A 23,182-nucleotide genomic window follows, 5' to 3' on the forward strand; every position below is an offset into this window, starting at 1 on the left:
TTATCCTTTATTAATATATTATTTATTATTTCTATTGGTCAATATATTAAATTAATAGGGATAAAATTGGAAAATTTACCAAACATCTACATTAGAAATACAAAATGACACTTATTTTGTAACAAAATAAGAAACACACACATTTTCATTCATTCATTCGTTTTAGTTCCAAAATCAAACTCTTTCTTATATATAATCCACCTAACGTACGTCTAAAAAAATGCTAAACTAAATTTTAACATATATGTCTAAAAATTTTAGGATATTTTTGATTATTTAACATATTTTGCTATTTGGTGTACATATATGATATTAGTTCGTTTCCGTTTTGGTTTTTAGTTTACTTGGTACACACTTATCTAATTCAAGATGCATTAACTTGTTAACTTGTTAGAAAATCTAAGTAGTGTAGTGGTTGTGCTTACACGCTTAATAGGCTTTTTTCTAAAAATACAGTTGTAGTAAAGAAATTGGACTTCCTAGCAGAGGCAGAGATCTTTACTTCCAAACTGACTTTATGGCAACTTCGGAACCTGCAAATCAATGTTTTTTAGATTTTTATTTTTTCAATTAAAATTAAATTGTCAATTTGTTTACACTTTCATTTTTGTGTTTCAGAGGTCCTCGGGAGGACCACTAATGAATTTTGCTGGTCAGATTATTGGAGTAAATTTCCGTTCGTATGGAAGAACTATAGGTAAACGGTATTTTGCTGAAGCTGGAATCTCATTCGCAATTCCAATTGACCGTGTTAAGAAATCCATCTCTAGTTTTATGTCAGAAGAGGTAAGGTCTATCTGTTTAGTACTCCTCTTGCTTACTTTGTTTGGATCCATTTAGACAATTAACCAGTTACATATAGAATTTCAAAGTAACTGGGGCGTTATGGTAAACCTGCAGGTTCCCAGAAAGATAAATAAGTTGCAGTCCTAGGTAGACAATTTCTGTCTTCATCCCTTTTGTTGGTATCAGCCTAGAATTAAAAGTTACTTTGTGTATTATGGTAACAAGAAGCAAGCTGGAGGTAGAGGTAGACATTTTCTCTGCTTGGCTACTTGGATTATGTCATGTTGAAGTGATGTAGCCGAGATGTTAATAAGTAAAACCTCTATAAATTAATAATCTATAAATTAATACTCTATAAATTAATAAATACTATAAATTAATAAATTTTGCTGGTCCTAAGTCGGGTTAGTATAAAAAATAGTAAAATTTGATAAGATAATAAGATAATATTTTTAAAAAAATTCTCTTGTAAAATATGGTCCCAATAATATCATAAATTAATAATCATGTAATTTTACATATATATAAATATATATACTGATATAATAATGTATGCTTTAAAATTTTGATTTTATTCCAAAAGCTCATATCTATAAAACAATTATTATGTTATATTTTCAAACTATAATGATATAAAATACTCAATAACATGTCATAAAAGTAGCTAATTTTTTTTAAAATTTTTTTCAAATATCTAGATATCCATCATTTTCATTTTGGTAGTTTTATAAGCGATTAAAATATGAAAATTGATATTATTATCCATAAATTAAATTCATGTATATCATTTGTATAAGTGATATTGTTTTTAGTATGTGTAATTTATGGTCAATTATGTTTTCTAAATATTAGATTCAATTCTAAAATCCTAAAATTTATAACATCCAAAAGTCTAATCTTCTTTTGCTAAAATTATCTCAACTAATAATTTTTAAGAATTTAAACAATTGAAATATATATCTATAAATTAATAATGATTAATTTATAGATAAATTAATATCACTATAAATTAATAAAATATCATAGTCCCAACATTATTAATTTATAGAAGTTTATTTCTTTCCTAACAAGAAAAGTAAGTAATGGAAATTGTTTCATATGGAAGATCTGTTCAAGTTTATTAAGTTGAATTTTCTTTTTCCTATAATTGTTTCGCTTTGATATATATAACTAAGCGTTGCAAAGTATAACAAGAGTGGGAAACTCGACTTACAGAATATGGGTGCAATCCAATCAACCAATCTACCCCTAAGTAAAGTTAGAAAGAAATGTAAGCCAAAAGTCGATTAAAACTTAAATTCTATTGGTAGCTCTAAACACTTGAAAAAGCCGTTGACTCCACAGCAAAAGCATACTAAAAGAAAATGGGCCTTAGACCATAATAGCCAGCCCAAAAACTATGACCAAGTTGGGTTCACATCACAGGTTTTAAAATTTTAAAACAATGTATTTAGAAAGGGGAAAAATGTCATTTAATACATGAACTTTCAAAACAGGCAAATGATAGCTTATTATACATTGAAGAAGACTTCGACTATGAGAATGATGACTCACTAGTCGACTAAGTAACCTTGTATCAACTTCGTGGGAGGTCATTTAATACATCAAGTTCTGTTGACTAACCATTTAAAACACCAAATATTGTTGACCAAGCCAAAATATACATATCGTTAAATGAGATAACTGAGCAACTAACGATCGTTACTTTGCCGTTTAATGGTATGTTGTTTTTGGTTTCGTCAACTATATTTGGTGTTTTAAACGGCTAATAAACAAAACTTGATGTATTAAATGGCCTTTCACAAAGTTACGGTTTTTTTGACATAAATTTGAAAGTTCATATATTAATCCAAAATTATATAATTTAATAATATTTTGTACTCAGCAAGACGAAAAGACTCTTAATCGAATTATGCATACATAAAAAAGATAATGCATTTTGATTTTCTCTTTTTTTGTTCACATTACTCGACAATCTTTGCTTTAGACCTCTAAACTGTAAAATCAAGCTTAATTTGACTATTATACAGTTTATTGTTATTTGTACATTTGCAGCAAATATCCTTTGCAATAATATTTTTGGTTATAATTAAAAAAAATATTATTTATATACATCAATTGAGTTGAAGATATTTAAAACTTGAGAAATTTTCATGAATATAATTCATGATGTGGATATTATTTAACAGAAAATGTATAATCTACTATTTATGTAATTAAAAATGCATTCCTATATCTTCTCTAATATTTGATAGGTGATTTGTTAAATTTTTTGATATATTACTCTTTTATGTTTTTCGAAAACATAAATGATTAAAAATAATATTTACTTTTGTAAAATACTATGAGAACCCATGTGCTAAATTTTTTTTGTCTATTAACAAACAAAAATAATATACATGTGATCAAATTACATAATTACATTTTTATTGACATATACCCCAATTCAATAATGTATTTATGTGAATTTATCTTTAAAACATAATATTTGCTATATTTTAAATTTAAATTTTTGAAGAGTATAGGATGACTTTTTATTTTGGATGTTTAAATAAATCATTCAACAATTAGTCATTATTAGTTGAATAATAAAAATTAGACTACTCAAGTTAGATTAAATGTAATTAAATACATAAACTTTTCAATTTAGGCAAAAAAATCATGAACTTTGTGAGAGGCCATTTAATACATCAAGTTTTGTTGAGTAGTCGTTTAAAACATCAAATATCATTAATGAAGCCAAAAACAACATGCCATTAAACAGCAAAGTAACGGTCATTAGTTGCTCAGTTATCTCATTTAACAATATGTCTATTTTGGCTTGGTCAACGATATTTGGTATTTTAAATGGCTAGTCAACAAAACTTGATGTATTAAATGGCCTCCCACAAAGTTCATGGTTTGTTTGGCCTAAATTTGAAAGTTCATGTATTAAATGACATTTTCCCCATTTAGAAACTAACATTTTGAAGTTAATATTTATTTTCTGTTTAAAATTTTATAATACTGTTGCATAAATTGTTTTGTATTCTACCATACATTTAAATTTTACTTCCACTCTAATAAAACACATTAACACATTCTAAATTTTGAAGTAATCACATATTGTTTGCATGTCTGTAAGCTTTAGGTGCATTCCAGAGGCTTCCGGTAAGCAGGCAAATTCTTGGCATGAGGGTCATTTCTGTGGAAGTTTGGTTCTACTCTCTGGAACAAGGCTATAGCTGCCAATAGGCCTTTAGTTTTGTCAACAAGACCTAAATAGTTTGCAAGCTCGGTCGGAGGAAATGTCATTTTCTTTCTATCCATCCACTCATATATCTACAAAGAAACACACACAGTTTCATTCATTCATTTCGTTTTAGTTCCAAAACCAAATTCTTTCTTATATACAATCCAGTATGATCCATCTAACGTACGTAATACCTGGCAAGCATGTATGTGTTTTCCGAACTTGTCGAGCTGCTTAGCCCAACCAAAGAGATCTTCTTCAGTGATGGAAACCCACTCTGTCTCCTCCCTCTTGATAAACTCATTTAACGTATTCTTCACTCCCCTCCCCTTCTTCTCTATGATAACCCGAAGTTCCTTGAACATTTTCCTCTTCTTCCTCTGCTCTCTGGCTGCCATCTGAGCAGAACCCGAAGATTCATCGTTTTTTACGAATAGATCAGCCTTGACACCAGCTGCCGTCAATGGAGAACTTGACGTTGTACAGCTCCGCCTCCAGAGGTGAGAATTCTCGACGCTAGACGATGCCGGAGCAGCCACCGTCATACAGACCCTCTTCAAGAAATGTGAACCGGGTACCATCACAATGCGGCGGAAGTTCATTGTCTTGTCTCACTCTCTCACAAGTCACCATTGTCAAAACCCTAAACAGTTCACTTTAATGTTGATTGATTGATTGGTTATCGTTTTTGTTAAGATTCTGGTTTTGGTTTGCTTTAAAACCGAATGTTTTTTTTCTTCTGGTTTTACTGTATGTACTTGGTTTAATTTTGGATTTTAGTTTAAACTATTGATTCGTGAGGCTGTTAATTATTCGGTTTTAGTGAGCATGCCTCGTCGGAAAACTTTACGGAGATGGATCATGGATGTTGTTTTATGCCTTGAAGAGGCAAGGACGAACTTTGTATGGATTTGGTGTTTTAATTGTTTCCTACTATGTAATCTGATTTTTGTAAATCGTTCGTTCTTAGGGTTTGTTTGAAAACTTCGGGAGCTTGAGATCTCCCAGCTGTTGTTAGGGTTTTATAAAAAATGGTTTTAATGGTTTTGAATGAATGAAAGAATTTGTTTATTTTTCAATTTATAACCATCTTTAACTTGTATATATTTGTTTTTGCGTGTAAATAACTAAATACTATAGGGTTCGACACGTTTCCAATTATAAAAGCCAGGGTACTAGTATAACAAACAAAATTAATGATTGTTGGCACAATGTCAAAGATCGATACTTTTAAAGTTTTGATTAGCTATTTTATCTATTTAGTGGCTTAAGCAAATTATCCCAATGCTATTGGAGCGATGTATGAAACAAAGGTTTGAGTCGATTATGGGACATTTTGTCTTTACTCAGTTTCGTGATCTGGATATTCGCATATTTACGATGATTATATAATTATCAAAAGGATTAGATTTTAACCGGCGGTACGATGTTTTTTAATTAAAATATTTAAAATTTAAAAATACACTATATACATAATAATATGTTTAAAAATATTAACAAAATAGTCTATAATTTATTTATGCAATAAATATTGAATATTAACATTTATTTGGTGAACAAACTTTAAATTTAGAAAATATAGCAATTTGAAATAAATGTTAATACTACAATACAGATGTGGTTTGCGACAAGATTGTACTCAACCTGTTTCGGACATTTTTGTCTATGAGCTTGACTCGTCGGCGGAGAAACTGGTCAAGCTCATAGACAAAAATGTCCGAAACAGATTGAGTACGATTGGGAATAAAGAAGATACCACAATACAGATGTGGTTTGCGACAAGATCCTATTAATCCCATAGTATAATTTTTATATTTTTTTAGTAAATGGTTTGAGAAAAAGCTTTGCTTTGCAATGTAAAACGTTTATTTTTTCTTTGAATATAATCTATATATACATTTAGCAAATAAATCCTAGAGTTGCTACTTATTTACAAGGAATGCCATTATCATTAAATTTTAAATTAGAATTTAAAACCAATATTTTAGGCTAAACAAAAATTCCTAAAATATCTCAATAATCAATCAATGACTAATTACAATATCTAATTAAATTGATTACAATATCTTCAAATAATTATTTACTATCCTTATAACCAAACACAATTAAAAGATTTTGTTTGAAATATAAAATAATATTTTTTAATTAAAATTATGATTTTCCTATCCTCCTTGTTTGATTTATTTAGTTTACCTGCTTTAAATCATCATAGAATACATAAAATTAATGTAACTATATTTTTTTGCATTTTTCGTTGTTTGGATTTTGAAAAACATGCATGTCTTACTTAAGCAAGAAAGAAAAATTGTGTTTGGGTATGTAGCGGGATAAGTTTGTGTATTAAAAAAAACTAAAAATTATATCATTAATTGTTAGTAAATCATCAGTTCATTATTTTGTTAACACCATCGACTTAGAATATTAGGCATATCTAATTGAATTTATTAAATTACGATTATGTAAATAAACAAGCAGTACTATGTTATATCACGAGTTATATTCTGAATTTAACAATTTAAACTGGTAAACCTAAATTTATAAACCGGTAAACCTAAATAATATATAGATATAAGGGATATACATTTAAAATTTACAAAACATTAGTCATATATTTATTTATTTAATCTACTAAAAATTTAGATTTTTATTTTATTTTTAAAAATATAATTCCGCGCGGGTTAAAATATAGTTTAACATTAAATTCAAAAAAAAATGTTAATATTCAATATTTATTGCATAAATAAATTATAGAAAACGTAAGGCATATTCTCTAGATTTGGTACAAATTATTGTTGGAATGAACACAACTTGGTCCGATTGTTTTGGAAAGTTGAGATTAGGAAGAATAATTGTTAACAAAAATCACGTTACATTAATTTAATTGATCATAAATTATAAATCTAATATATTTAAATGATATTGTTCATAAAAAAAATCTCACTTTCAATATTTCCGGATATATATGGATATTCGATATCATGTTTAATTTTCTAATCATATGCGAAATTAGTGTAGAGGAGATTTCGGAGTATTAGAGATAAACTAGTGTTAATATGATAAAATTATGGAAATAAACGAATGAAGAATTTTAATATGATTTTTTGGGTTATACGTATATGCAAATATTGATTTTTGCAATTGTCTTTTTTTTTGTGTGTGTGATTTAATTTTAATTATTTAAAAAGGATTAATTACAATGGAATGTAAATAGTTTCCAACTTTATGTTTTCTTTATCAGAACTGCTCTGAAAATGGTAGTATAGATTGGAAAACTCAAAACTTCATCAAAGAATTCGAAAGAATCAATTTATTTAAAGAAAATTTTCTCTAAATTAAAGCAATGAAATCCCGAAAAAGCATCTCCAAAAACCATGTTTCATATCCAACTTTAGAATCAGACTGTTTTTCAAATCTGGATTCGCTAAAATTAGCGTCTCCTCTAAGCTCTATATGTACCCATGTCCACATCTCAAATTTTTAAACAATATTTGAAATCACCAACGAGAGGAAAAAGAAAAGAACAACAAATAATGAAGACATTTATGATAATCTTGTTGGTGATTTTTAGCATCTTGATTGCAGGAGGAGTTGAGGCTAACGAACCGAAGAAGAAATATCTGAATCTCAACCGATGTTCACGTCCTAATCCTCCCCCAGGATGTCATCAACAGCCACATAAACCCCGTACCCCGGTTCACGAATATACACGTGGCTGCACCAAAATCAACCGATGCCGCCGACATGGTCCGTAATGGCTGTCCTAAGCATGAGATCTAATAATGAATGATATATTTTATGTAACATATGGCACCACATAAGTCATATTATTTATGGTGTTATGTATTTCAAAACATTTCACATGATTGATATTCAGTATTGGCGGTGATATGCTAACGGGGTTTTAATTTAAACTTAATAAATTCATGTGTCATAGTAACGAAAATCCATATGTGGTTCTCAGCTTATAAGCTAAAATCGAATGTGAATTTTTCTAAGAATTCATAAAGTTGATAAGTGCCATAGAAATAAATAGATTGCATCAAGATATGACATGGAAGATACAACGATTATAAGTTAAAAAGAAAAAAAGATCCAAGAATTCATAATTAAAAGAGCTAAATTCTGGAAACCTGTGCTTTTTTATTCATCAATACACTACTCACCAAACTTTGTGTTGTAAATTATTCCGCCACGATCATCCAAACTTATCAGCTGCAAAAGTTATTTGTTTGCAAGCTCGGTCGGAGGAAATGTCATTTTCTTTCTATCCATCCACTCATATATCTACAAAGAAACACACACATTTTCATTCATTCATTCGTTTTAGTTCCAAAATCAAATTCTTTCTTATATATAATCCATCTAACGTACGTAATACCTGGCAAGCGTGTATGTGTTTTCCGAACTTGTCGAGCTGGTTAGCCCAACCAAAGAGATCTTCTTGAGTGATGGAAACCCACTCTGTCTCCTCCCTCTTGATAAACTCATTTAACGTATTCTTCACTCCCCTCCCCTTCTTCTCTGTTATAACCCGAAGTTCCTTGAACATTTTCCTCTTCTTCCTCTGCTCTCTTGTCTTCTGATCAGAAGCCAAAGATCCATCGTTTGTTACCAATAATAGATCAGCCTTGTTGACGCCAGCCGACGCGAATGGAGCAGCGGACGTTGTACAGGCCCGCTTCCAGAGATGGGAATTCTCGACGCTAGCGGCCGCTGTACAGACTCTCTTCAAGAAATGTGAACCGGATACCATTACAATGCGGCGGAAGTTCATTGTCTCACACTCTCACAAGTCACAATTGTCAAAACCCTAAACAGTTCACTCTACGTCTTCTAATGTTGATTGATTGGTTATCATTTTTGTTATAAGATTCTGGTTTTGGTTTGCTATAAAACCGAATGATTTTTTTTTTCCGGTTTTACAACCAAATTTTATAATTCATATATACCTTACTTCTGTATTTTCTTGGTTTAATTTTGGATTTTAAACGATTGATTCGTGATGCTGTTAATTTTATTCGGTTTTACAGCCATTTTTTAAAAATAATTCTGTATTTACTCTGTTTTCGTTATTATTACTAGATTTTTGTTAATATCTTTCTCGAGAATGTGATTTGTGATGCTGTTACTTACACCGAGCATGCTCGTCCGAAGAGGCAAGGACAAACTTTGTATGGATTTAGTGGTTAGAGAGAGGGATGTATCATGTATGTGATCTGATTTTTGTAAATCGTTCGTTCTTTAGGGTTTGTTGTTAATTTCGGGAGTTGAGATCTCTCTGCTGGTTTTAGGGTCTCGTGCTGAATGTTTTAGTGGTTTGAATGAATGAATCTGTTTCTTTTGCTTGCTCTGTCTTAGTTTGTGCTTAACGTAGTTAAGAGTATTAATGAGAGACCTTAACCCCATTAAAGAATCACATCGATTACCTGTTCTTGACAAGTCAAAAAAAAAAAAAAATCCATAATATCAAATTCAGGAAGATTTGTTTGATTGAGAAAAAGGTTAGAACATATAAAAACTCCAAAGATAAAGACAATTTAGACTACGATGTTGTTCTTCTTTTATTTACCACAAATCCAACGTTGTTGGTTTGAAAACCAAAAATAATTTAGATGCTCTTCTTCTAATCACCAAATATACTTTAAACAAATTTTATAATTTTTTTTAAAAATAAAAAATAAAAATTAGAACTAACAATGAAGACAGTACATAGTTGACAGCGTGTAATCAATAAATGAACGAAAGTATCAATAAACTAATCATCGTCACCGTTAAGTAACGGAGGAAAATATCCACGGTGCCATCCATGGCAGACGCTGATGAACCACTCTGCTGCTCTAGTTTCCATCACCGGTCTTGCTCTGAAGTCGTTGTGCCTCACATGCGTGCGTCGAACACTGATCTCTCCTTGTTTTATCTTTCTTTTACTTCTCTTTTCACTGTGTGTATCTAATTTGTTTGTTCTTCTAATGTTTGGCAGACCGAGGTGATAGGGAGCCTTTTGCGGAAATGAAGGTATTACCTATTTAGCTTTTTGTCTTGGCGTGTAGCTTTTCTTCTAATACTAGTTCTTATGCATGTGTTGATCCTCTCCTCAAAAAAAAAAGGATCTCTATCTTTTCATTTCAAGGATTAATGCTTGGAGCGTCTGCCAAAAGATGGGTGAGTAGACCTTTTTCATTTCAGTGATTAATGCTTGGAGCGTCTAGGCCTTTTTCATCTGGTGGTATTGGTTTCTTTATATTGTTTGCGTATCTAATCTTTCTATTGTTTGTGTATATAATCTTTCTATTATCCAGTCCATCGTTTGTTGCAATGTTGACTTGTATCATCAGTCGATGCCTTTCTTCTTGGAGGGTTAGTTGTCTTTTAGTCGGACGATTTTGTTCTCATTTCTTGTATGTTATTATTATTATTCTACTTTTTTTTCAATTTTGAAACTAAAGAAAGTTAAGATTTTTGCCCATAATTTGATCCTAATTTTTAAATGTAGATTTCTACTTAAGAAAAAAGGATCAATATAAATCATTAGATAATTTTCTTTTATTAGTTCTCATAATTTGTTTATGATTGATTGGGACATATCAGAATTGTTAAAAGAAAAATAAATCAAGTTTTGGTATGACCTAAATATGTTGTAGAGTGTATTATGGTCTACAAAGTCAACGCTAGCTAGAGATCAAGTTCGATCATACATGTGTAGTTTGTTGTAGCCATATTTTGACTTGGGTTGTTGATAGAGTAGTTTTATTTATGTCATTGAAGATTCATCAATTAGCCTGATGGAAAAGCTTAATGAGCTGCAGTACTGTGCGGATCTAAAATTTGTGGTTTTTTCTTTTTTTGAGGTTGTAGCCTATAGCTGAAATCGGAATGTGCTCATGCAGATTGCAAAGTTGAGACAAGTTCCATAGATATAAACTGTTTGCATCGAGAGATGACATATATAGATAAAGATGATGGTGGGGATTGAAATCCAGAAAAAAACACTGCAATGGTATGCTAGCTGCAACATGGAGGAATCGTTTAACAAAGTAGTATGATTGCAAATGACGTATAAGCTGATAAAGACAAGCGACCGTTAGACCTCATATCTATGCAAGATTGACGATGCCTAGGCCGTAATGACGATACTATGGACATGTGTTTAGACGCTTTTTGAATGTATTAGGATTTTTCAGATGCTTCCTCAAATATTACAAGTTCTCTTACTCGCAAAAGTAAATAATCGAAACTATTCCATATGGAAGACCCGGTTCAAGTTTAGTCGCTCAAGTCAGAAGTTTGCTTTGCTTACATTCTCAGTTTCTCTATTTACAAAAACGAGACACGGCTCTGTTTGGTTTAACTATATTATATTTAATGCCTTTTTTGTGTTATAATCATTTGTTTAATTTTTTCTTTGGGTGTAAATTCTATAGGGTTCGACACGTTTCCAATTAAAAGCCAGAGTGCTTATAAAATATAGGGTACTACGTAGTAGTATAAGAAACAAAATAGTTGTTAGCACAAAGTCAAATATACTTTTAATTAGTGACTAAAGCAAATTCTCCCCATTCTATTGGAGCGATGTATATACCCCAATAAGCTTTTGCCTTACTGAAACAAAGGTTTGACTGTTTGACTGTTTGAGTCGATTATGGGACATTTTGTCTTTTACTCAGTTCCGTGATCTGCATATTCGCATATTTACGATAAGTAGTTATCACGATTCAAGAATATTGATTTACGGTACCAACAAAGAAACATGATCGACGCACCATGAACGAAGAATGATTAATTCGACGTGTTTGTTACTTTGTACACAGAACGTTCCATCGTAATAGAGTGTATTATTCGTGTCGAGCGCAAGATTTTACCTTAAAGAAGTACCCGTTGTTTTCTTAAAATTCAAGAAGACGTAATACATTTTTTCCCCAAACCGTACACGAGGAGATATTTAAGAATATAATGCATTATGCATATATATTAACGGAGAAGTAGTAGTGGACTGTCGTGAGTGGACTCAAACTACTCATTTGTAATTGACGATAAATACACATTTTATACATTAAAAATTAGACCTAAGAAAAACAAAAGACTTTGTATATTACACTCAACCAGTTCGGGTCCGATGGACTGACGGACACACGAGATAAGGAAAAGATTACCATTAATTTTTTTCTAAGATCCACTTATATTCATTTTTAAGATAGTGGTTATAATACACTTATACCTTTTAAACCATCACATTTATTGTTTTTAAAACTAAATAAATGTTGCTTAGAAATTTTTTTAATACAATATATTACACATTTTTTAAATCTAGTATCATGAGAATTGAGAACAGTCATACTTTTTTTCTTAATTAGGATTTAGGACCACCATTTATTTGGACTGGTACTCCTGTTCAACTTAATTTAAATTTTAAATTATGCACTGACAAAAAAAGATTTTGCAATATATATGATTCAAATGCGGTTGAATATGTCTCATCTCAGACGAGACGTATGCATGCGACGCATGCACCTTTAGAACATTGGAAGTTACATATGACAGGCAAAGGAAGCCATTCTATAAAAATACGATAGGATGACTCAATTCCACCCATCGGATTCAGGCACTTGCTCTTCCTTTTAACATACAAATTCATATCATACATAACTATGACCATCGGAGTTTCGTTATTATTATAAAGACTTGGTGATCGATTGCTTCCATAGAAATATCAATATGGGTGTTTTATCTTAATTAATGTCAGTGACGTAGTTCTCTTTCTTTGACAGCGATTGATAATTATTTTAAGTAATTACGTGAGTGAGCACCATGGATATGCGCACAAGAGAATTCAAATATATAATAACAAAATGATGTTGACAAGGGAAAAAAAATTTGCATTACAAAACAAAAATATATGGATCTTCTCTAAAATTCTTTTGTAGCAAAAAACAGTGGTTCTTGTCACTAACCACTCTCCTGTCTCGTCTATAAAAGGAGTAATCGGTCGCTCCTAACTAGTCATAAGATCTTCCAATCATGTTAGTGAGGAGGCCACACCAAAATCTATAAAAAAAATTCAAATAAAATTATATTGTTCCGTTAGATTATTCGTTTACATGCAAAAAAATAAAACTAAAAGTATAAATATCGTTCGGGATTCGTTATTTTGACTGAAATTGAAGGAAATGGCGATAAACGGAACGAGCATCAAAACTGCGTCGGATGGAGTATGGGGAGGAGACAATCCTCTCAACTGTGCCTTTCCTCTTTTAATAATACAAGTCACCATCGTCCTCTTCACCAGCCGCTTCCTTACCCTCCTCCTCAAACCCCTTCGTCAACCCAAAGTCGTCGCCGAGATCCTTGTAAGCTCTAGACAATACATGCATAAATATATGCTTTTCTATATTTTAAACTGTCACATTAACGTCGAGTATATTAATAACATTATTATAGGGAGGAATATTGTTGGGACCTTCAGCATTGGGGAGAAACAAAGATTTTGTTAAACTCGTGTTTCCAGCATGGAGCACTCCGATACTAGAGTCAGTTGCTAGCGTTGGCCTCCTTTTCTTCCTCTTCCTAGTCGGTCTAGAACTAGACCTTACGGTTATAGGCCGCACGGGGAAAAAAGCTTTTGCTATTTCTCTCGCCGGAATCTCTCTTCCTTTTGTGTTGGGCGCTGGTGTTTCCCTTTTTCTCCGTAGAGCCGTGGAGGAGGATCATGAATCAACAGGGTACTGGCAATTCCTTCTTTTCATTGGAGTCTCTCTTTCCATCACAGCTTTCCCAGTCCTTGCCCGTATATTAGCTGAACTCAAGCTCTTGACCACAAGTGTTGGTCAGACAGCCTTAGCAGCTGCTGCTTTCAATGACATGGCCGCATGGATCCTCCTTGCCCTTGCCGTGGCTCTCCCCGGAAGCCAAGACCACCACAAACATGCATCTCCATTGGTATCCATATGGGTTCTCCTCTCAGGTCTTGCCTTTGTACTCTTCATGCTTTTTGTGATCCGACCAACCATGAAATGGATTGTCCAGAACTATGCCAGCACGATGCACGAGGCGTGCATATGTCTAACTCTAGCAGGAGTCCTAGTCTCCGGTTTTATCACAGACCTAATCGGACTACACTCCATATTTGGGGCGTTTGTCTTTGGCCTAATCATCCCCAAAAGTGGATCTTTCAGTGACCAGCTCGTCGAGCGGATAGAAGACTTTGTCTCCGGGCTTCTACTCCCGCTCTACTTTGCATCTAGCGGACTGAAGACAGATGTAAACAAGATCAAAGGTGCAGAGGCTTGGGGTATATTGGCCTTGGTAATATCCACGGCTTGCGCAGGGAAAATCATTGGCACCTTCCTCATGGCGATGATGTGCACCATATCGGCGCGTGAATCCCTCACTTTAGGGTTTTTGATGAACACTAAAGGGCTTGTTGAGCTAGTTGTACTAAACATCGGCAAGGAGAAGAAGGTACATAGTACTAGTAAACTAGACAAGTACACATTACCACAATATTAGTTCTTTCATATAATTAGAGCAATTCTTAGAACATAGAAGACCTATTTACTTTCTCAAGGTTGAGATAGTACTTCTATAGATTTTATTTACGAGAAAGAACATTTAATTTAAACACTAGAACTAGATTAAAAAAAAAAAAACAAAAGCCAAAGAAACAAATATTGTTGTAGGACCTAAACACTGGCCAAACTTGTGAAAGTAGAGAAGATGCAACATGGAAATTTTTATTTATTTATATGTATATTTACTGGCCATTGAGATATTTTAGTCTTGATATCTTAAAGTTTGTGATGGATCTACATGCTTTTAATATCGATTAGGTGCTCAACGACGAGATGTTCGCAATTCTAGTCCTGATGGCTCTGGTCACAACCTTCATGACGACTCCATCAGTCGTGGCTGTATATAAACCCTTGAACAATGATGGTTCTGACTCCACAGGTGACGAGAAAGAGAAGTTACGCATCCTAGCCTGCGTACGTGGTCCTCAAGACGTTCCTTGCATAATCAAACTCGTTGAGACTCTTGGTACGTCCAATGGATCACTCAAAGTATATGTGATGCATTTAACGGAACTCACTGAACTATCATCCTCCATCTCGATGGTCCAACGAACGAGAAGAAACGGTATGCCGTTCATAGATAAGTTGTGTAAAGGGAGGCCGCGTGACCAGATAGAAGCTGCGTTTAGTATTTACGGACAGGTCAGAGACCAGAAACAGAGGATTAGAATCCGCCACTTAAAAAGTGTGTCAGCTTTGGGAACGATGCACGAGGACATATGCAATGCGGCGGAACATAACAAGGTGTGGATGATCATATTACCGCATATGGCAACGGGATGGGGAGTAGTCAACGAGAGGGTGATGGAGAATGCTAAATGCCCAGTTGTTGCTGTTCTAGACCACAAAGAGACTGGAGAAAGCAGTAGCCACGATAATAGGCCAAAAAGGATAGGACTTGTGTTCATTGGTGGACTCAACGATAGAAAAGCACTTGAGATTGGAAGTAGAATAGCTCAACACCCCAAGACCAAAATAACACTCTTGCAAATCTCCAATAATACCATAACTTCTAGTTATAGTGAAAAGGTAAAAAAACATTTACATTAACTATAGTGTAGTAGACGGAACTTACTAAAGAATATAACGTAACCATAACTAATTAATATTGTGATGATGTAGGAGATTGATGATATAGCAGTCGAAGAATTCAAGCAACAATGTGAAGGTGTAGAGGTAGAGTACGAAGAAATCGAAGTTGAGGAAAATCTAGAAGAGATTATAGAGGCAATAGGAATGAGAAAGGACTATGAGCTTCTGATAGTTGGAAATCGACAATCAACAAGTTGTCAAATGGGACGACTAGTGGTTTCAACACTGGTCATTCAAGGAAACATTGAAAAGAATTCAGCAAAAACTATTGTGGGAGACAATGTTTGACATCCTAGAAACGATGATTGATTTAATTACTACTCTGTATTGGTGGTTTCCAGCTAAGATGAACCTTACGTGCAGGTTTTATCCAGCTATGATGGAACACCTTAGTTATGTACAAGATATTGATATAAAAAAATATCACTAAATAATCAAGAACTAGTAGTTTGTAGCTAAGATTACAATATGTTTGCTGTCAAAAAAAAAAAAAAAAAAAGCTAAGATTACAATCAGGGCCGGTTCAACTTTTTTTGGGACCTGGTGCCAAATTTTTATTTTTTTCCCCAAAACTAAGGTTATAGTTGCAATGTTTCAAACTTTATGACCCTAATACAAAATATATAAAATATAAGACCTAAAATTTTAAAGAAAAAAATTAAAAATTTAGGAGACATGGTGCAAAAGCACCTCCTGCACTGGGTCAGCGCCGGCACTATTTACAATATTTGTTTTTTAGCTATTTGAATTTGGTAACACAATGATAATATATTAGCATAAAATTTTATATGTTGAATTTGGACAGTAATTAATACTAAATGATACGTATATACATTTTTTTAGATCTACTAATTTGTTTTTATAGCTCGTTTACAATATTTTTAGCATTGGGAGAAAAAAACAATAATAATATTGGAAATTTTCAGTGAAGGTGCCGCGAAACTCGCACGTGCCAAAAAAAAACGCATGAAAAAAAAAAAAAAATTTCCAAATTTATTAGCAAAAACGATTGAGGGAAAAAAACGCGTTGGTGGTGGTGGTATCATCAGAATCTGGACCTGAATCAGATCTATTCGGGTCGGGTCAAATTAGTAATCTGATCGGAGAACCGACATTATGGCGGCGGCGAGAAGGTTACGAACTCTCCAATCCCAGCCTGAGAACAAGGTATGCGTCGATTGCTCCCAGAAGAATCCACAATGGGCATCGGTTTCATACGGGATCTTCATGTGCTTGGAGTGCTCAGGGAAGCACCGTGGCTTAGGTGTACACATCTCCTTCGTCAGATCCGTGACCATGGATTCATGGTCCGAGATCCAGATCAAGAAAATGGACGCCGGAGGCAACGATTGTCTCAACAAGTTTCTGGCTCAGTACGGGATCTCTAAAGAGACCGATATCATCTCCAAGTACAATTCGAACGCCGCGTCTGTGTATCGAGATCGGATCCAGGCTTTAGCTGAGGGAAGACAATGGAGAGATCCGCCGGTTGTGAAGGAATCTGTTGGTGGAGGGATGAATAAGAAGCCTCCGTTGTCTCAGGGTGGTGGTAGGGATTCTGGTAATGGTGGTTGGGATAATTGGGATAATGATGATTCGTTCAGATCTACTGATATGAGGAGGAATCAATCGGCGAGTGATTTTAGGTCGTCGGGAGGTCGTGGTGCTCCGGCGAAGTCGAAATCGTCGGAGGATATATACTCGAGGTCTCAGCTGGAGGCTTCGGCGGCGAATAAGGAGAGTTTTTTCGCTAAGAGGATGGCTGAGAATGAGTCTAAGCCTGAGGGTCTTCCTCCTTCTCAAGGAGGTAAGTATGTTGGGTTTGGATCTAGCCCTGGTCCAGCTCCGAGAAGCAATCAACAAGGTGGTGGTGGTGCTGATGTTTTCTCTGTTATGTCTGAGGTAAATTTGGATGATTCTTTGAGAGTGATTTGATTTAGATGTTGAGTCACTTCTCTGTTTATCGTGTTGTGTGAATGATTGGTGTTTGTTTTACGTTGTATTTGGAAAATAGGGTTTTGGAAGATTGTCTCTTGTTGCTGCATCAGCTGCAAATGTTGTTCAGACTGGCACCATGGAGTTCACTTCCAAGGTACTTACTTCTTTTATCATTCTGTTTCGGTGATGTGCTTGCTTTCTTAGGACGTAATCAAAGCGCACTTCTTGGTAACAATCTGTAGTCTTTGTTATTTCATAGCTGTGTTAAATTTATTTTGAAATGTCGTAGTTACCGCTTTGCTCAATACTCTGTTAGGTTATCATAATTTCAACAAAGTTAGAGTCTTTTGCTCAATACTCTGTTAGGTTGTACCATTTTCAACGAAGTTAGAGTCTTTTGCTCAATACTCTGTTAGGTTATCATATTTTCAACAAAGTTAGAGTCTTTTGCTCAATAATCTGTTAGGTTATCTCATTTCCAACAAAGTTAGAGTCTTGTCTAGCTACAAAATGGTCTCCAATTGCAGTATTGAGGCTACTGTGTTTTGTGACTTTTGTCTTTAAGCCTCTGCAAAATCTCTAGTGGGATTTACTAAAACTCTGAATATACCAATTGCAGTATAGAGTCTTTTGCTCAATACTCTGTTAGGTTGTACCATTTTCAACGAAGTTAGAGTCTTTTGCTCAATACTCTGTTAGGTTATCATATTTTCAACAAAGTTAGAGTCTTTTGCTCAATAATCTGTTAGGTTATCTCATTTCCAACAAAGTTAGAGTCTTGTCTAGCTACAAAATGGTCTCCAATTGCAGTATTGAGGCTACTGTGTTTTGTGACTTTTGTCTTTAAGCCTCTGCAAAATCTCTAGTGGGATTTACTAAAACTCTGAATATAGCATAATGCCGGATGCTCTCTATAATTGTCAATGCTGCTGACAATAATATCTTGGATTGTGAGATAAGAAACATTTTGTTTCATTGCAGGTCAAAGAAGGTGGCTTAGATCACACGGTCAGCGAGACTGTTAATGTTGTTGCGAATAAGACAACAGAGATAGGACAGAGGACATGGGGGATCATGAAAGGAGTAATGGCAATTGCTTCACAAAAGGTTGAAGAGTTCACTAAAGAAGAAGCATCAACCTGGAATCAACAGAATAAAAACGAGGGCAACGGTCTCTACCAGAACTCTGGGTTTGGAAACAAAACAGCAAACTCATCTTCTTTTGGAGGGTCACAGTCATCATCAAGTGTTCAGAACAACAATTATCGTAACTCAAATTCTTGGGATGACTGGGGAGATGAGAAGGATACCAAAAAGGAAGCAGCACCAAAGGTGTCGACTTCTAATGATGATGACGATGGTTGGGCTGGTTGGGATGATAATGATGCCAAAGATGATGATTTCTATTATCAGAGTGCAGGCGCTAAGAAATCTGTAGGTAACAATGGGAAATCAGACTCTGCTTGGACTGGTGGAGGATTTCTCTAGCGGTAAGCACTTAACACCAATCAAGTAAAAACTAATCCAAACACTTTTAATGTCGATACGTTTGCAATAACACTATTTTGTACTAATCACAGGTGTTTCAAGGATGATGGTGAATGAAGTTGTACAATTAAGGAAAAGCAGAGGCTGTGGGTTTTCGTGCTCTGTCACAAGAGAGAGAGCAGAGTGGTCATCTCAACCATATTAAAGCCATCACAGGTCCTTCTTTTCACATATCAATTGATTTGGCGATCAATCAAAAATGGATCGTCACTATTTGTTCTTCTACAATATAGTTTCATTTATATTTGTACAAGCTTCATAGAGAACTGCTTACTAAACTATTCGGGTTAGTCTTCAGCTCTTTTTTTGAGATTTTAAACTTTTTATTTTTCTTGAAATTTGTAATGACCACAAAAACAATTTTTCCTTTTTTATATTGTCTTCTTTCAAATTCACATATTTTCTTTTGTCCGGTTACTATGTTACACACGCAATATCCTTTCCTAGTTCAACAAGAATTCCTAATTTTCTGAACTGGTGAGAAAAGTTTTGTCGGAATCTGATCCGATTACGGATACATATTCAAATTGAATTTTTAGTCAAGAAGAAAATGGGGTAATGTTTTATTCTCAGCTTATTTCATATGTAAATTCTTATGTACATGGAGTGGAAGAGGTATCTAAATAGAGGTGGCGTTATGTGGAGATGACACAGTTTGGAAGAAATCTTGATATACCAAGCAATGTCTCTTTAGAATATTGGAAGTTTGAAAGTTGAAACTGAAGGGAAGGCTACGTTTGCTTAACGTATACGATGCAACTTGGTTAATGAGTTGAGAGCATGTCTCTAACACGTTCTATGTTCTGTCGTACAAAACTACAAACCGCACCAGTTCACACTTGCATTCAATAATCCGACATCCTGAACCGGGCCAGATTATGTTATAGATATACATATATATATATATATATATATTACATAAATACGTTATGTTAAATTTATAATGAAGAAATTTCCAGTCTCATAACATACTAACGTAGACGAAACTAGATGAGCAATTAGAGTTGTACACAAGGTTGCAACAGCATAGAAAAATACAGAACAGCATATTTGTAGTATAACTGTATAAGTCTGTTATTAAAATTCAAGTATTCGATTGGATCGGTAGACGAGTTCCTATATATATATTTTTTTTTTAAAATTGAGGTTATTTAAAAAAAATATTAAGTTTTCAAAGGAATAATTTATTAAGATAATTAGTCAATTCAACGTAAAGAAAAAAACATTGTCCAATAAATTAGTCAAATGTTTGGATTAGTTTCACTATATGTATTAATTACTACTACCTTTTCTAGGCATTTTACGAAAAATGTAAGCATTAATTTTTGCTAAGCTGTCAGTGAAAAGGTTAATGGACCACATGTGTCGACGACAGCAAACTCTATTCTAAATCTAGCTAATCTTCTAACGCGTGAGAGCCTATTTAAAACCACACAAGTTCCTTACCTGTATGTAATCTCTCTACCTCTATTTCTTCTCCATTCTTCTTATTCATCTGCAGCAACCTTTTTTTAGGGTTTATATTATTGGTTAGATAAAGAGAGAGGTAGAGATCATGGGAATATATGGAATGGTGACAGGGAAAGCAGGAAAGAGTGGATTTGGCTCAGCTTCAACTGCTGAAGATGTCACTCAGTCCATTGATGCTAATCATCTCACTGCCATCATCACAGGTTCTGCTTTGTTTAACATCTGATATTCTTTTTTCCAAATCATAAAAAGAGGAAAAACGAAGCAAATCTATTATTGCCAAACAAATTTGTTTTACGTTTTGGTGTCGTGGAAGATATTTTGTCAAAATTAAAAGAAACTTTTAAGATTCAATAATGGTGGAAGAAAAAGTCAAACTTTTAAGATTTAATGTTGGGATTTTATCAGAAATTAATAAGTATAATTTATTTCTCATATTGTAACACCCGAAGATTTTCTTTCCTTTTCGTAAATAATTAACCAAAACATTCTTAATTTTATATTTTCTCTCTAATTAAGATTGAGATACATATAGTAGAACAAAATTTATTTTATATATCAAACTAAGAAAATAGAAAATACAAAATACATGACCATGTTGATTTGATAGTAGTCAACATGCCATTTTTTTTTTTTTATTAACAATTACTTCTGTCTTTCTTCTGATAACGCTAGAATTTACTTTCTATGCATGTGTCTTAATTTGTAAAAAGACACGAAAGTACGAATTTTATCGTTAGTTGTACACTTGTACGTTGCTTCGGCCGTTTGTTGGATTCTTCTTTTGTTTTGTCTTCAATATTTTGAAATAATGATTAAACTATATTGCAAATGAACGAAAAAAAGGTGGAACAAGTGGGATTGGATTGGAGGCAGCAAGAGTGTTAGCAATGAGAGGAGCTCATGTCATCATTGCTGCAAGAAACCCAAAAGCTGGTAATGAATCGAAAGAGATGATTCTTCAGATGAACCCTAAAGCTCGTATCGATTATCTTCAGCTCGATCTCGCTTCCACCAAATCAGTCAGATCCTTCGCCGATCAATTCCTTGCCCTTAATCTCCCTCTCAACATACTCATGTACGTATGGATATCACTTGTTGATTTTTTATCATTTTCTTTTGTGTGCAACGATTGAGAGTTTAATGTTAATTTGTTGTTGTGTCCTTTAAAATGTTAGAAACAATGCAGGGGTTATGTTTTGTCCTTTCCAGCTTACTGAAGATGGTATTGAATCACAATTCGCAACAAACCATATCGGTAAGATTTTTATTTAATGTTTCCTTGTCAGAAAACTATATCGAAATACACAAATGTTTATTTAGTTAGTTTCAAAACATCATGTTTAGTACATGAATACTAAAGAAATAAGTATATGCTAAAGTCAATATATCTATATTTATATTATGTAATAATGGATCGTCCAGGTCATTTTCTGTTGACGAATCTGCTTCTGGAGAAAATGAAGAGTAGCGCAAGAGAAAGTGGAACCGAAGGAAGGATTGTGAATTTATCATCTATTGCTCACACTTATACTTATCCCGAAGGTATCAAGTTCCAAAGCATCAATGACCCTGATGAGTAAGTTTTATTTTTTTAATTAGTTCAATTCTATACTTATATTGAACTTGAGATTAAAGTTTATAACTAATGTAAAAGCAAATTCTACATGGTCTATATCATTATTTTAGATATTCGGACAGAAGGGCTTATGGACAGTCCAAACTCGCAAACTTGTTGCACTCCAATGCACTATCTCGTAAACTACAGGTAATATATAAACACACACACATACACATTGATATAGTCTTTAACGTACATTTATATGTAAGTGATTAAAAATGTGATGCCATAATACGAAATGATCATGTAGGAAGAAGGTGTGAACATCACAGTAAATTCGGTACACCCTGGACTTGTCACCACCAATCTCTTCCGTCACTCCGGTTTCGGAATGAGTACGTACCGGTTCTCTATTCTTCATTCCTATCGTACACTTCAATTTTTGATCATTTTTTTTCCTAACTCGACATTTTAATTAACGTATGTTCAGAGGTCTTCAAGGCTATGACTTTCCTCTTGTGGAAAAATATACCTCAGGTGAATTTCAGACCCTTTCTCATTCCGAAATTTTCTTATCATGACTTAATTTTTTAATTTTAGGTATATGGTTGTTAAATTTTTTAATCTATGGGGTATTGTTAATTAGGGAGCAGCAACGACATGCTACGTCGCAACTCATCCTGATCTCAAAGGCGTCACCGGGAAGTATTTCGGCGACTGTAACATCCTCACTCCAAGCAAATTCGCTACCGACCATTCTTTGGCCGATAAACTTTGGGATTTCAGTGTCAAACTCATCGATTCTCTCTCTCACTAAAAATGTACCAACAACTCAAAATTTATATTTCTTGATAATGTTGTCACATTGACATATCGATCTTTTTATATGTCACCACATAGTTTTTATGGTATGCAATAATTAGAAAACGTTATCGACTGTGTGCGAATCGAATGAAGTATAAGCACACAAAATCTTGTGTGAGAAACTAG

The 23,182-nt window shown here is 33.6% G+C and overlaps 4 protein-coding genes across 5 annotated transcripts; all 4 read left to right on the forward strand.

Moving 5' to 3' along the window:
* Positions 1 to 7,499: 7,499 nt before the first annotated feature.
* Positions 7,500 to 7,938, forward strand: LOC104785751 (protein RALF-like 25). The gene has a single exon (XM_010511018.3). It carries the CDS (start codon positions 7,549 to 7,551, stop codon positions 7,768 to 7,770), a length of 222 nt encoding a protein of 73 aa, XP_010509320.2. The 5' UTR covers positions 7,500 to 7,548; the 3' UTR covers positions 7,771 to 7,938.
* A 4,891-nt stretch (positions 7,939 to 12,829) lies between these two features.
* LOC104788937 (cation/H(+) antiporter 20-like) lies at positions 12,830 to 16,129 on the forward strand. Its single transcript, XM_087513195.1, has 4 exons — positions 12,830 to 13,362; positions 13,454 to 14,473; positions 14,842 to 15,612; positions 15,706 to 16,129. The coding sequence occupies exons 1-4, from the start codon at positions 13,183 to 13,185 to the stop codon at positions 15,961 to 15,963; spliced, it is 2,229 nt and encodes a 742-aa protein (XP_087369321.1). The 5' UTR covers positions 12,830 to 13,182; the 3' UTR covers positions 15,964 to 16,129.
* A 269-nt stretch (positions 16,130 to 16,398) lies between these two features.
* LOC104785753 (ADP-ribosylation factor GTPase-activating protein AGD7) lies at positions 16,399 to 19,558 on the forward strand. Of its 2 annotated transcripts, none has more exons than XM_087513196.1 (4): positions 16,399 to 17,577; positions 17,690 to 17,767; positions 18,595 to 19,103; positions 19,194 to 19,558. In XM_087513196.1, the coding sequence occupies exons 1-3, from the start codon at positions 16,792 to 16,794 to the stop codon at positions 19,099 to 19,101; spliced, it is 1,371 nt and encodes a 456-aa protein (XP_087369322.1). In that variant the 5' UTR covers positions 16,399 to 16,791; the 3' UTR covers positions 19,102 to 19,103; positions 19,194 to 19,558. The 2 variants fall into 2 exon arrangements, 1 of the variants encoding a protein (XP_087369322.1); XR_015598414.1 differs by having other exon boundaries at positions 16,670 to 17,577; positions 17,690 to 17,955; positions 18,238 to 19,103.
* A 1,009-nt stretch (positions 19,559 to 20,567) lies between these two features.
* Positions 20,568 to 23,128, forward strand: LOC104785754 (short-chain dehydrogenase TIC 32 B, chloroplastic). The gene is made up of 8 exons (XM_010511020.3): positions 20,568 to 20,834; positions 21,478 to 21,709; positions 21,810 to 21,889; positions 22,057 to 22,210; positions 22,321 to 22,399; positions 22,503 to 22,587; positions 22,683 to 22,729; positions 22,839 to 23,128. The coding sequence occupies exons 1-8, from the start codon at positions 20,717 to 20,719 to the stop codon at positions 23,007 to 23,009; spliced, it is 966 nt and encodes a 321-aa protein (XP_010509322.2). The 5' UTR covers positions 20,568 to 20,716; the 3' UTR covers positions 23,010 to 23,128.
* Positions 23,129 to 23,182: the final 54 nt, after the last annotated feature.

This window comes from Camelina sativa, chromosome 5, assembly GCF_030686135.1.
Source record: "Camelina sativa cultivar CO46 ecotype springtype chromosome 5, ASM3068613v1".
NCBI lineage: Eukaryota > Viridiplantae > Streptophyta > Magnoliopsida > Brassicales > Brassicaceae > Camelina > Camelina sativa.